Source organism: Thermobia domestica, chromosome 8 (genome assembly GCF_964235325.1).
Source record: "Thermobia domestica chromosome 8, izTheDome1.hap1.1, whole genome shotgun sequence".
NCBI classification, from domain to species: Eukaryota; Metazoa; Arthropoda; class Insecta; order Zygentoma; family Lepismatidae; genus Thermobia; species Thermobia domestica.
In genome coordinates, this window is record NC_137461.1 from 157,572,964 (window position 1) to 157,586,813 (window position 13,850).

The 13,850-nt window shown below is 33.3% G+C and overlaps 1 protein-coding gene across 1 annotated transcript in view; it reads right to left on the reverse strand.

The window, feature by feature from the left end:
* LOC145692360 (alpha-tocopherol transfer protein-like) overlaps positions 1-13,850 on the reverse strand; it is a 191,745-nt gene that overhangs the window by 97,474 nt on the left and 80,421 nt on the right. The window contains exons 3-4 of the mRNA XM_081767658.1: positions 3,678-3,927; positions 1,405-1,515 (exon numbers count right to left, since the gene is read on the reverse strand). Of these exons, the coding sequence (XP_081623784.1) occupies positions 1,405-1,515; positions 3,678-3,927 (361 nt within the window). The remainder of the gene's footprint in view (positions 1-1,404; positions 1,516-3,677; positions 3,928-13,850) is intronic.

Below are 13,850 nucleotides of genomic sequence, written 5' to 3' on the forward strand. Positions count from 1 at the left end.
ACGAGAAGTTAGCAGTTATGGAACGCCATGTTATTCGTCTGGCATATATCGGATTCGCTTACCATATCCAAACTACATGACCTACGAACACATAGATTTTCCAGACATTTTCGATCATCTTGCTACACTCCGGACAAGATACATTCAGTCACGCATTACCAATGCTCATCCACTCTATCTGGACACTTTAAGACTTGATACTATTACAGATGCTCCATCTCGATACCAGCACTCACCCCTCAATATACTCACCACACTCTATGTTAAGACAACAAACTTGGACGCCGCAGAGACAGCAATATTTGACATTTACGTCGTCAGAGATCATAGACTTCATATTTTTCCATTTTAGCACATGTTCTTGACTCATCACTAAAATTGGCTATCATTACGTCTTACATCAGTCTCTGGTCGCCCTGAGACAGAAGATATAACCATCATGTATCTCAACTAATGCTCCCAATGTGTTTGTGACGTCAATGCACTTCATATTATCATATCTGCTAATATATATATGTATACCTTGTTACTTTATCCTTTAATTATATTATATTTGTATATTTGCACTATTAGTATGATATCTTGCACTACCTTATATATTGTTTTGTTTTCAAGACTAATTTTACGTAGAATTTTCTTCTTTTCTCAATTTATTGTTTTTTGCATTGCACTTAGACCATCTATTGTACCTGTATTAGAAACACCAATACGTATTGAAACCTATGCCAAAGAGAGGGCAAAACCCTCTAATGGCTGGGGTTAGTCTGTTTGATATGAAGCCAAGTATGATTATATAAAGAAAAATAGATGATTAAAGAAATTTCTTAAACCTAATCCCTTACCTTTACAAAAAAAGTGCTTTTAATTGCTGTTGTAGCATTTTAATAGATAGATAGCTCCAGAACCGTTTACACAGCTCTCAATATAATTTTTACACTTCACGGCTATTTTGTTGTGTATTGTTGAAAGAGACTGTACTACGAGTTTGCTTGCTTTAATAGTTTTCTGTGTTTTATAAGTTTACTTTCTTTTTACTTTTCAAAAATTATTGAAACTACTAAACTATATAACATTCAATATACACCTGTAAAGTTATTACCCTGTACCTAGTTCTTTTAATACTATACAAAGAGGTACATTTTGTAGAATGTCTGTATAATCCGATCCGCAATCATTCAATGCTAGTCAGACCGACATTATCTCGGATAATCGGTGCTTACCATAATAAATTAAATTCTAAACACGTGTCTGTTGAAGTTGGAACTTCTTATGAACACTACTATATATTATACTTCTCAGGACACATTAAAATTATTTTTCAATGTAGCATATAATAGAAACATGGTAGTAAGATTATGTTCTTTAATGAATAATTAAAGAGTACGTGCAAAATTAAAGTGTTACCCGCTCTCGAATTTTTGGAGGAAGTAACTTCAGGATCAAATTCATCAATTCCAGTACCACAGGCGTCACGTTAATATAAAAAATCTTTTGGTACCTCTCCGGACATGCTTCCTGAAATTTGACAAGAATATTAGCACGCATTTATGTAATTTATTTTGGACTTTCTTATTTCTAGAGTTTCATATATATGCAGGGTGTTAATGAACTATACCGACAAACTATATGAGATGATTACTTACAACAAAATAAGAGAGAAAGTTCATATGGACCTGTAGGGAAAATTGCATAGTTTCAGACCTAGGCTGTGGAAATTCGCAAAAAAGCCACATTTCAAGAGGCCCTATTTCAAATTCGAGAGACTGTGGATGGTGGTCATTATCAGCGCAAAGAAAGTCACGCATACGCAATCCAAATATACATATTTCATTAAGGTTCAATTATTGTAGAGAGATTCCCTGCAGGGTGAAATTCCCAGACATGCTATCAACCGAATTTTGAGATATAGTCTGAATTTATAATTAGCCCGAAGTAGGCAAATGATATGCCTTATTAGCAGTGAACACGAATCATTTCGCGCAATGTGGAAAGTGTTAAGCATCGTCAGCAGCGCAATCTCTCGTAGTCGGGAAAACTCATGCTGCGATGTTTCTTTTCACGCCTACAAGTGAAGAAAACATGACATATACCCTGACGAAATATATCGCAGAACGCGTTATTCCGAACCAAAAAAATAAATAAATAAAAGAGCTGTCGGTTTCTAACACTTCCGACTTCCCTCCGAAGCATTGGATGTCCATTGTTGTTAAGACTTACCTCCCGCCTACTTTGGAACCTCCTTGAAATCAGGGTATATCTGAAAATTCTACTGAAAGCTTATCAGAATTATACCCTGTAGGGAATACAATGTACACTTGTTGAAAATTGATTAAATAAGCACTTTTGGATTGTGTATGTGTGACTTCCTTTACACTAATAAGAACCACCATCCACAGTTTCTGGAATTAGAAATAAGGCTTGTTGAAACTGAGCTCTTTCCCAATTTTGGACAGCGATAGGTAACTTTTCGCCATAGGTCCATATCAGCTTTTTCTCTTATTTTGATTTGAGGAATCACCTCTTACATTTTTTGGTATTCTTCATTAACACCATATATATATATTACAAAATGAGAAAGTCATGTATCAACATTATCATACAAAATGGATATATAAGATTAGAAATTGTAATCTTTCTTAAATTTTAATGAAAAATTATTTATATTATTGTTTGATATAAATGAATAATCGTTGAACTAATATACGGACTTAATGGAATCCTGTTTATAATACACAGTAAGTAGGTTTGAGAACTGAAAATTCTACAGCGTGCAAAATGGTACACTCAGAATTCAATTAAGTGCATAGAATAGTTCAACGATTATTAATTTATACCAAACAAAAATACAAATAATTTTCCAATTAAATTTAAGAAATATTACAATTTCTAATGTTACATTTCTATTTTGTATGATAATGTTCATACATGACTTTCTTATTTTGTAATTATTATTATTTTCGTAATGCACTTTTAAATAATTTAACATTTGTAGAAATATGACACATATTCAATTATTTATGTAATATTCAAATTTGGTCCTGTATAACTCAGAGTTTTGTACTTTCCAACCCTTATGTAAAATAATAACTTAATTGTTCGATTAAGAATTACATCAACTTTGTTCCTATTTACATAGTGCTTTTGTAAAATGCAAGGTATATTCTATTAGTTTTTCTTTGTTTCTCTGTCTCTTGATGGTAATGTTTTATTAGCAAGATTTTAGTAGTATTCGCCAAATACGTTATTTATGAACACAAACTTAGATACTAAACGTTTTCATATATGAAACTAAGCTTTGTAAGCTTTGTAAATCACCTCTATTAAATTATCCACTAATATTTTCATCACTAGTATGTTAAGAAACTCCTGCACCTACTGACAAAGAGCGATCATTATTTTTATTTTTATGTGTTCAGTATGTTTCCCGAAAACATTACATAACTTTGAAAATGAGTCGTGTTGATACCTGATGTCAGAATGCTCTTCATATTACAACACAAAGTTTAATTGTGCAAAGTTAGTTTTAAATTCGTAAGCACTTTGTACCACTATTTATTACAACAATTATATTAATAATTATATATATATATATATATATATATATATATATATATATATATATATATATATATATATATATATATATATATATATATATATATATAAAGTGAACGTACCAGAAAACATGTCATATACTTCTTGAGTTTCGAAGGTGATAGTTTTAGGACATGCGAGAAAGTAAAGTTACACAAATCAACCACCATTATATGTCCAGTGTGAACAATATTCAATCGATATATAACATCGTAGTTCAGAGCAATTCTTTTACATACAGTATCAGGTATACATTCAGCTGGATTCTTGGGAGCAGTTAAAATAGTTACTATGCATCCATCAGGTGTGAGGTTCTTCAGAGGAACAACCCATCTGCAAAACAAATTGAAAATTAGTTTCACAGTTGGAAGATTTTAGCAAAGTTAAGAAACACAAAGTTTCCAAGATGTAGTTAAAAAAGACCAACAATTTCCCTACTGTGTTAATCTAATACAGACACCGTTGAAATTGAGTACTTTCCTCACGTACCTTTGTCGGCACAACCGGAAATTTTTTCTAGTTTTGATACCGAAACACTCGCTTAAATCTGGCCTTTACTAATCGTAGAGTTTAACATTTAATTAGTTTTAGCATTAGGGGTTAAGTGTGAATTGCATTTCTATTTGTCAAATATTTTTTCGTTCCTCATTTGTTTGTTTACTTTCATTTTTTCTTCTAGCGATTCTCTGAATACTAGTGTTTACATGCTCTGTTAAGTAAAAGTTGACGCGGGGCTTTCAAGCGAACACCTGTTTCAGATTCTTGACTTCCAGTCTTTAACTTTTCTTCTTTTTATTATTTTGCATACAGCATTAAAATGAATTTGTTACCATCATTCGATATTCATTTTCTAATAATTCTTAGAATTGTTCTGTCTAAATGAAATTATCATTCAAATAAGTAGAAAGAATGCTATTGATTAATATATTTCTGATAAATTAGTGAGAAATATTGTAACAATCTATTTTTTCTATACATATATTATGTTTCTTTTTGTTATAGTTGTTATAATGTTATTTATAGTTTCCATTTCATTATGGTCTCTTATAAATTTAAATTATCGCTGTAAAAAAGAAAGTAAGAGACATCTTCAGTGTACCACGTACATGCTGTTACAGAGAAAGAAGAGGGAAAAAAAAGTTAAAATGTGTGATTATGTAAGATTTGTGCGAGGAAAGTATGGAAGAAAACCAAGGGCGTAGAAATCTGTTGAGTGTCACGTTACAAGATGTTTATGCCGCGCTGATTATTAACGAGTAACTTTGAGTATGCAAAAGTTGAAGCAAGATTGACACCAAGGGTGCCGATCCTGGGTGGGCCAATTCCCCCCCCAAGCTCATGTGAGCCCCCTCATTGTATTTGTAAATTTATAATATTTGGCATAATTTGAATGCAATTTGTCTTTAAAATCCTCATATATGCTTTCTTCATCTGAATGCCCCCCCCCCCGAAATTTGCAGAGAAATCGGCGCCCTTGATTGATACCCCATTTATAACTACAAAAAAATATATATGGCAAAATTAAATTCGAGATATTCAAATCGTTTTAATACTTAAATTGCTTTTTAAAATATTATTTGTAATTTAATAAAGTAAATAACGGGTGGTTCTAACAAGTTCGCTACTTACTCGGAATTGTGTAACCTACTTATCGCAGATGAAAAAGTAATACGATAGAGTAATAGGATATTTTAAATATTCAGCAATAAAATACGAGTTCCAAACAGCAGGTAAAAGACCAGCGCCCTAGCTAGAGATTTCGGCGCCTAGGGCCACGTAGAATTCGGTGACCCCTACATTGACCACACCCAAGCACCTCTTTCCACTTCTTTTTTCCCATATAACAGAAACAGCTTTTGTTGTTATACTATGTTGATTTTTTATGAAGCTGCTTCGACAGGCCATTGCAACAGCCAGAAGCAATCATTATGTATTGTTTTACAAATAAGAGCTGTTGTTCTTTTACAACAATAGGCCTAAGAAGAGGCCATTTTTACAAAACGTGAAGAAATGGAATTTAAAGGTCCATGGCTCCAAAAGTATAGGACCCACCATAGTCAGGTCAAAACTTTACTAAAGGAACTAATATGTGGTCTATCCAAAAATACATGCTTCAGAATCCTCCAGTACTTCCGCAACAATTTTTACAGAAGCAGTTAGTGAGTACTTCAGATTTTATGCCTGTAACCATACTGCCTGTACAAAAATTGCTGCGTGAGTACCTTAGGATTCTGAAACATGTATTTTTTAGATAGAGCACATATTAGTTCCTAAGTAAAGTCTTGACCCGACTACGGTAGTAGTGATGGGCAGTGGGTATATTCCCGGTGAGAAGGAAAATAAAAAATGGGAATATTCCCGGGTTTCTCTGTTGGCATATAAATTCCCGGAAAGAAATTTATTTCCATTTCTTTACCTTATCTTCCAATTTATAAGAACTATGTGTCTAATTATTTTATTTTCATTTATTATTATTTACTTCTAGGTTTTAAATAATTTAAAGATTAAAAAGATAAAATTCTTTGATAGTACTTTACATAACTAATAATATGATATTTAAGTTCCATTTCCATTTGCACTAGAAAGTTTCAAAGCAGTAATTTACAAATGAAGGGAAGGAGCCAGTTTGTAAAGTAATGTAGAATTTATGCAGAAATAGAGATGAAGTAATATCAATGCACTCCGCCCCGTCGGTCTGTCTCCTGTCTCTGACTCAAATTTCTGAATAGGTCTTCGGACTTCTCTTACATGTTAATTAACTGATGAGATTTCCAGAAACAGGTAGCAAGAAAGGTCGTGTGTGGCAATGTTAAGTGCTAAATTATAAAACTAGCAAATATTGTGAACATAAATATGTATGCGCAAATGTGTCTTCTAAGACGTGGTGAAATATGTGTCTTCTGACAGTTACCTAATCTAATTTGTTTATAACGTTTAAAAATTTAATATGTTTATAATATCAATAGTAGAATCAAGTTTAGAAAAACCACTTACATTGAATTTGAAGTGTTTAGCGGTGTAAAACTACGTGGACTTACTATACCTTTCTTCACATATTTACTTGCATACAACATATTTTAGGTAAATATGCATTTATGCGTACCCTCTAAATATAATAAAATATTAAGAAAACAACATAATACCGTTCAGAATATACATTTTGAAGAATCCTCTTTATATAACAGTAAGAATATATGGAAATAAAAAACGAATTTACCTTTGGAATCGTAATGTAGTAATAGAATTCGCTTTTCTTTGTGTTTGCACAGTCACGAACATTAATAAATGAAGGTTGGATCCATAAGAAATAATGGCTTCAGTCTCCATTTATTAATGTTTTTGACCGTACATAAATCCCCGGTATATTCCCAGAGAATATTTTCTCGGAAATTTACCCATCACTATACGGTAGGTCTCATAGTTTTGGAGCTATGGGCCTTTAAATACCATATTTTCATGTTTTCGGCAGGAATGGAAGCATTTGTGCACCCAGATTTGTCTATACTTTTCGTCTTATTTTGGTGTCAGGAATCACCTGCCAAACGTTGTCGGTGTTGTTTTGAAACACACACACACACATTATATATATATATATATTATAATGACGTCGTAAGGAGGGTGCATCCCTTGAGTGAATCTATGCAGGTCCTTGAACACCCCAGGCTTATGAGCAAGATAACATCGAAGTTAAAAATGAATATTAAAATTATACATTTACTTTCTGAAGCGATAAGGAAATTCACAAACTAAAATCTTATAGACGAAGAGATAATTCTTGTAGTTTTTTATCTAGAATATTATATTATTTTCAATGCTTCTCACTGGTTCACCGAGTTTTTTTCCATCGACTTCCGGTGAACAAGAACGGGTGGATCCCAGCCCCGTTCACATAATCTGCGGGCATTTTGTAATTTAATTATATTTAATATATCCGTAACTTTCTCACCTAGGTTTACAAAAACAAAGGTATAACAAGTCTATATTTTAAGCATATAACAGAAATTCGTTTGTGGATCACTAATTCAAAGGATATCATATACTCGACTGTAAGGAGTTCTTGGAGGAATCTAGGGTTCGAATCTCAGTCTCATCTACATATATATTTGTTTTTAATTTTTGTCAGGAAGAAGTACAATTAATGAAAAATAAACATTTCAATCATTTACATTTAAAACTGATCACGTAATCCTTCTGGATCATTTTTACGAAAAGTGTTGTATGATAATGGCCAAATGTTTTGTTTTCCAAGTGGGAAGAGAAAAGATACAGTATGAAAGTTTAGTATCCATGTAGTCTGGATACCAGAGCTTGCAGAAAATAGTCCAGAATATTTCTTATGAGTGATGTGTTCTATTTCTTCAAACATAAATTATTTTAATAACACCATCATTAATACTTACATTTGTAAAGTATATTATCTTTAGGAAATGGTCCGAATGGTCTGAATTAAACCAAAAGGTACAAAGGACTTGGTTGCGTCCAAATTACTGTTTTCTTTCCAATTGTGGTTCTGTTTTGACAAGAAATTTAATATGTATTCGATTCGGTGTCTGGCGGTTCGAACGAAAGAACGCCATTTTGTAGTCGTCAATAATACACTCAACCACTAATATACGAAATGAGTTTTGAGTTTCAATTTGACGTCCCGTTCAGTAGCGAGGCTATAAGAGACGTGGACCTACTAATTAACGCGGAATCCAACTACATGAACTCCCGCCGGGAATCAAACCCAAGTTTTCCACGCCAAAAACGCGTACTCTAACTGCTAACCATGAATGAACTTGACGTGAGCTTTGTAATACTTTTAAAATATGAGACTGTTTATAATAGCATTGTTGTTTTAAGTTGTTGTTGTTGTTATCTTTTTTTATGTATTGTTGTTATACCTTTCTGTGCCATCCCCTCAAGTTAAATGAACGGGAATAACTATTATATTCATTTTGCCAGTTGAATTGCTATATTAAGCTTAATAAAATTGTGAAGTGAGTGCACACTGTGAGTGTAAATTTAGTTATCATACCAAGGAGCACTGAAAGCTGACCTGCGAAAATTCGTTTGATGGAATAACACTGCACGGCGTATACTTGGTGTCATGGCTGAAACAAGAAAAAATGGAATAGTTACACGAGTAAGGATAATAGGCCTGAAACAAAGCCGTAAAACTATATCTGAAATATCTAGGGACATGGGTGTCTCAAGACACATGGTGTACCTATGGATTAGTAATGGGCAGTGGGAATCTTCCCGGTCGGAAGGAAAATAAATAATGGGAATATTCCATAGTTTTCTCTCCTGGCATATAATTTCCCGGGAAGGAATTTATTTCCATTTCTTTGTTTTATCTACCAAATTATAAGAACCATATGACTAATTACTTTATTTTCATTCATTATGATTTATTTCTAGGCTTTAAATAATTTGGAAGTTAATAAAATAAAATTCATTGGCTGTACTTTATATAACTAATCATATGATTAATTAGTTACATTTCTGTTTGCACTAAAAAGTAGCAAAGCAGTAATTTATAAATGATGAAAAGGAACCAGCTTGTAAAGTAATGTAGAAATTATGTAGAAGTAGAGAAAAAGCACAATTAATACACCCCGAACCATCGTTAGTAATAAACGTCGGTCTGTCTCCTGTCTCTGACTCGAATTTCTGAAGAGGTACTCGGACTTCTCTTACACGTGAATTAACGTATGAAATTTCGAGAAACAGGTAGGAAGAAAGGTCGTGGTGGCAATGTTACGTGAAAATTTATAAAGATAATTCAGTATCTTGCAAATATTTTGAACATAAATACGAGTATGTATGCGCAAATGTTGATAAATTGGTGAGAGATGTATCTTCTGGCATTTACCCAATGCAATTTGTTTATAACATTTCAAAATTTAATATGTTTATAGTATCAGTAGTACAGCGAAGTTTAGAAAATTCACTTACAGTACTTATAAATTTAAACTGTTTAGCGGTGTATGTTGACTTACTATACCATTTTTCCACATATTTACTTTCATAGAACATATTGTAAGTAGATTTATACATTTATGCGTACACTCTAAATATAATAAAATTTTAATAAAGCAACATAGAAGGCCCTACCGTTCAGAATATACATTTTAAACAATCCTCTGGAGACAACTGTAATAATATACTGTGATAAAAAAAAACTTTAACGAATTTAACTTTAAATCATAACATAGTAATAGAATGCAATTTTCTTTGTGATTGCACATAAATTCCCGGAAAAATTCCCATTTCGTGAATCTTTCCAGGGAACATCCCCGAAAAATATCTTCAAGGGAATTTACCCATCGCTACTATGGATACGACGTTTTGAAAAGACAAGAGAAGCAAATTTGTAATAAGATCTTGTCCACCAAGGTGTATAGTTCTGTTCAGAGAATGCTGGAAACTCTTTCAGAGAAAAAACCTCCAAAAATGGTCTTATATCCATACTAGTACAAAAATAACGGTTCTGTGCCACTCAGCTCGTACCCATTTCATCAGTCCCGCCTGAAGCAGAGAACGACTTCCCCAGTGCCGCGTGATACGTGATGTCAGACGACCCAAGTACGAGTCGAGAAATTGAGTCCTCTGTTATAGGGATGTTTTCGTTCCCTTTTACGAGCCCATTTTAGGGATGTACCCGTTCTCTTTTATGACCACGTTTAGGGGTGTATTCGTTCTACTTTATAAGCACTTTTTCAACCCCTTATATAACATAGCAGAGAATACATAAGGCCTATATGTCCATGACCCGCGTACTTTCCAGCTATGGAAAACTGAACATTCCGAAAACTCGATCTCTTTTATTACCATATCTAAAGGGTGTATTCGTTTTCTTTTATGACCACATTTTTGGATCCCTGTTTTAACATAAAAGAAATTGCTTAATACAATGAACACATAATCCAATCAGATATTACACAGAGGCTACGAATATAGCAGAGATAAGAAAAGATTATAAACACATTTTTCCAACTCCTATGTAAATAGCAAAAATTCCATAAGACTGCGAACACGTAGCAGACATAATAAAAGAGTTCGACTTATTTATCCACCCCTATTTTTACACAGATAAATTACATAAGAGTATGAGCACATTGACTACGAACGCACTCCTATGTAACATATCAAAGACTACTAACATAACGGAGAATAATCGGGGTATACTCGTTCACTTTTATGAGCACTTTTTTCAACCCCCTATTTTAATATAGCAGAAATTACTTAAGACAATGAACATATAATCCAATCAGAGATTACACAGAAACTACGAACACATATTTTCGCAACTCCCTATGTATAAAAGAGTATGACCTATTTTTAACCCCTATTTAATGCAGCAGAGAATATGAACTAATAGGAGGAGTGTACTAGTTCCCTTTTATCAACCCCAATGTAACATAGCAGAGCTTACACAAGCATTCATCTAGCATACTGCATGTTCCAAAAGCACTGACCATTGATGAAAAAGGTCGAATATTTAAACCCGATAACTCGTAAACGGAGTAACGTATTGAGCTGTTGTTTTCACATTTAGTAATAGGTCATCACGTACTACATGTTCCTAAACTACTGACATCGATATCAAAGGCCAAATATTTAATTCCGAATAACTCGTAAACTCAACTATATATTGAGGTGCTGTTTGCACATTGAGTAATAGGTCATCAGCACTATATGTTCCAAAATTACTGATCACCGAGGTCAAAAGTCAAATATTTAAACGTAAATAACTCGTACATGGAGCGACATATTGGCGTGAAGTTTCCAAGTTTAGTAATAGGTCACCAACTGCTACATGTCTTAAAAGTACCAACCATCTAGACCAAAGGTCAAATATTTAAACGAAAATAACTCTTAAACGGAGTGACGGATAAATTTGTGTGACCTATTCAATTTTGAACCAAGCCAAGAAGAAAAAAAACGGAGAAGGAATAAATTTGAGTGGCTTATTTACTTTTGTATCAACGAAAAATGCCATTTTAACTAGCTCAGATTTTCTACACCTTTTTGGGCTATTCAAATAAGCGAAAAAATAAATTTATACCTACACGAAAAGCAAAGATATACCACTTTAAGTAGCAGAAAATTTTGTGTCATCCTGTACTATTTAAACAAAGGAAGAGATAAATTTGAGTGGAGTATTTACCCCATCAGGAAGTCGCGGTCTGGAATAGGGATTGCAGCCATCGACGGTGGCGGGCCGCCGGTGGCACCCGGCACCCGTCCGCTGCGCCACGACGATCATCTTTTTTAAAGTTAACGTCCTTTTGACGAGGCGGCAAGCGGTCGAAAATCGTAAAATAAAATGCACTTTTCCCACTCTTGCTGACAGTCAGAGTCGGAAAAAAATCGGAAACGCCTCTTTCCGACCATCTGCTGACTCCTTATACCGCCCTCTTTCGACAGCGGTGTTGGCGCATTCACTGCGCCTTTACGGCTGTTTTCCGCCTGCTCGGCAAGACAACATTCCGATGGTGGCGGCATGGCATTCCATGCTCATTTCAGACTGTTTGCCGACTGCTCGGGAAGGCAAATATTCGGTCGAAAAGCGTGCTAAAGAACGATGGCGTGCTGCGCCAGCAAAACGACCGCGGCATTTGGTCGGCAAGGACAAATTGTCCGACTGTGGCGCCAGAATCCTGATGGGATAATTTTGTAAAAAAAAGAAAAAACGTAGGACCCTTTTAACTAGCTCAGCAATTTATACCATTTTGTACTCTTTAAATAAACGAAGGTATAAATTTGTACAAACCAGAAAAAAGCGAAAAAATGTCATTTTAATAGCTGAGAATTGTATAGCTTCTTGTATTATTTAAATAAAAGAAGAAATATATTTGAGTGCTCTTTTCAATTTTGTACCAACGACAAATGCCATTTTTAACTAGCTAAGAATTTCTAGACCATTTTGTACTATTTAAACAAATAAAGTAATAAACTTGTACTAAGCAGAAAAAGCTAGAAAACGACTTAGGATTTATTTACCTTTTGTACCACACCAATAAACGAAAGGATAAATTTTGGTGTTCTACGTTTTATTCCCACGAGAAAAAATGAACGTCCACTTTAACTACATGAGTATTTTACATCATTTTCTACTATTTAAATAAACAAATAAATAAATTTGTACTAACCAGAAAAAGCGAAAAAGCACCATTTTAACTGGCTCAGAAGTTCTATACCATTTTGTACTCTTTAAACAAACGAAGGGGTTAATTTTGAGTGAGTTTTTCAATTTTGTAGCAAGAAGAACCACTTTTAAATAACTCAGAATTTTATATCATTTTGTACTACTGAAATGAACGAAGAAATAAATTTTGGTGGAGTGTTTAGGTTTCTACCAACCACAAAAAGTGAAGAATGAATAAAATTTAAGTCGAGTACTTCCTTTGGTACCAACTGGAAAAAGCGAAGGGCTATTATAGATGTTATATTACTCAAATAAACGAAGAAGTAAAGTACTACTTATCAGGAAGGATCATTTTAACTTACTCAGCATTTTATACCTTTTTGTGCTATTCAAATAATGGAAGGAATAAATTTGAGTGGTCTATTTTATTTTTGTACCAATCAGAAGAAAAGCAAAGGTCTATTTTAACGAGCTCAATATTTTATACCTTTTTGTGCCATTTAAAAAATGAATAAATAAATTCGGGTGTCCTATTTGTTTTTTGTACCAACTAGAGAAAAATGCGAAGGGCCATTTTTAACTGGCTTAGAATTTTTTACCTTTTGTAATATTTAAACAAACGAAGGGTTAAATTTTTGTAACCTATTTACTTTTGTATCACACAGAAAAACAAAGAAATACCATTTTATTAACTAATAATGTTTGTGAGACACAAATAAACAAAGGAATAAATTTGTATTAACCAGAAAAAGCGAAGAAAGACCTTTTTAACTAGCTCATCGTGTTATACCTTTGTGCAACTCAAACAAACGAAGCAATAAATTTGAGTGGCTTATTTACTTTCGTGCCAACGAGAAAAAAAGCGAAGATGGATCATTTTAACTAGCTCAGTATTTTATACATTTTTACGATTTGAACAAGTGAAGGGATAAATTTGAATTATCAAGAAGAAAAAGGGAAGAAATGCCATTTTATTTAACTGAGAATGTTATAACTTTTGTACTACGCAAATAAAGGAAGAAAAAAATTTGTACCAATCATCTATTTTAAATAGTACAAGATATAAAATGTTTCAGCTAGTTAAAATGAACTTTCTTCGCCTCTTTTAGATTAGTAC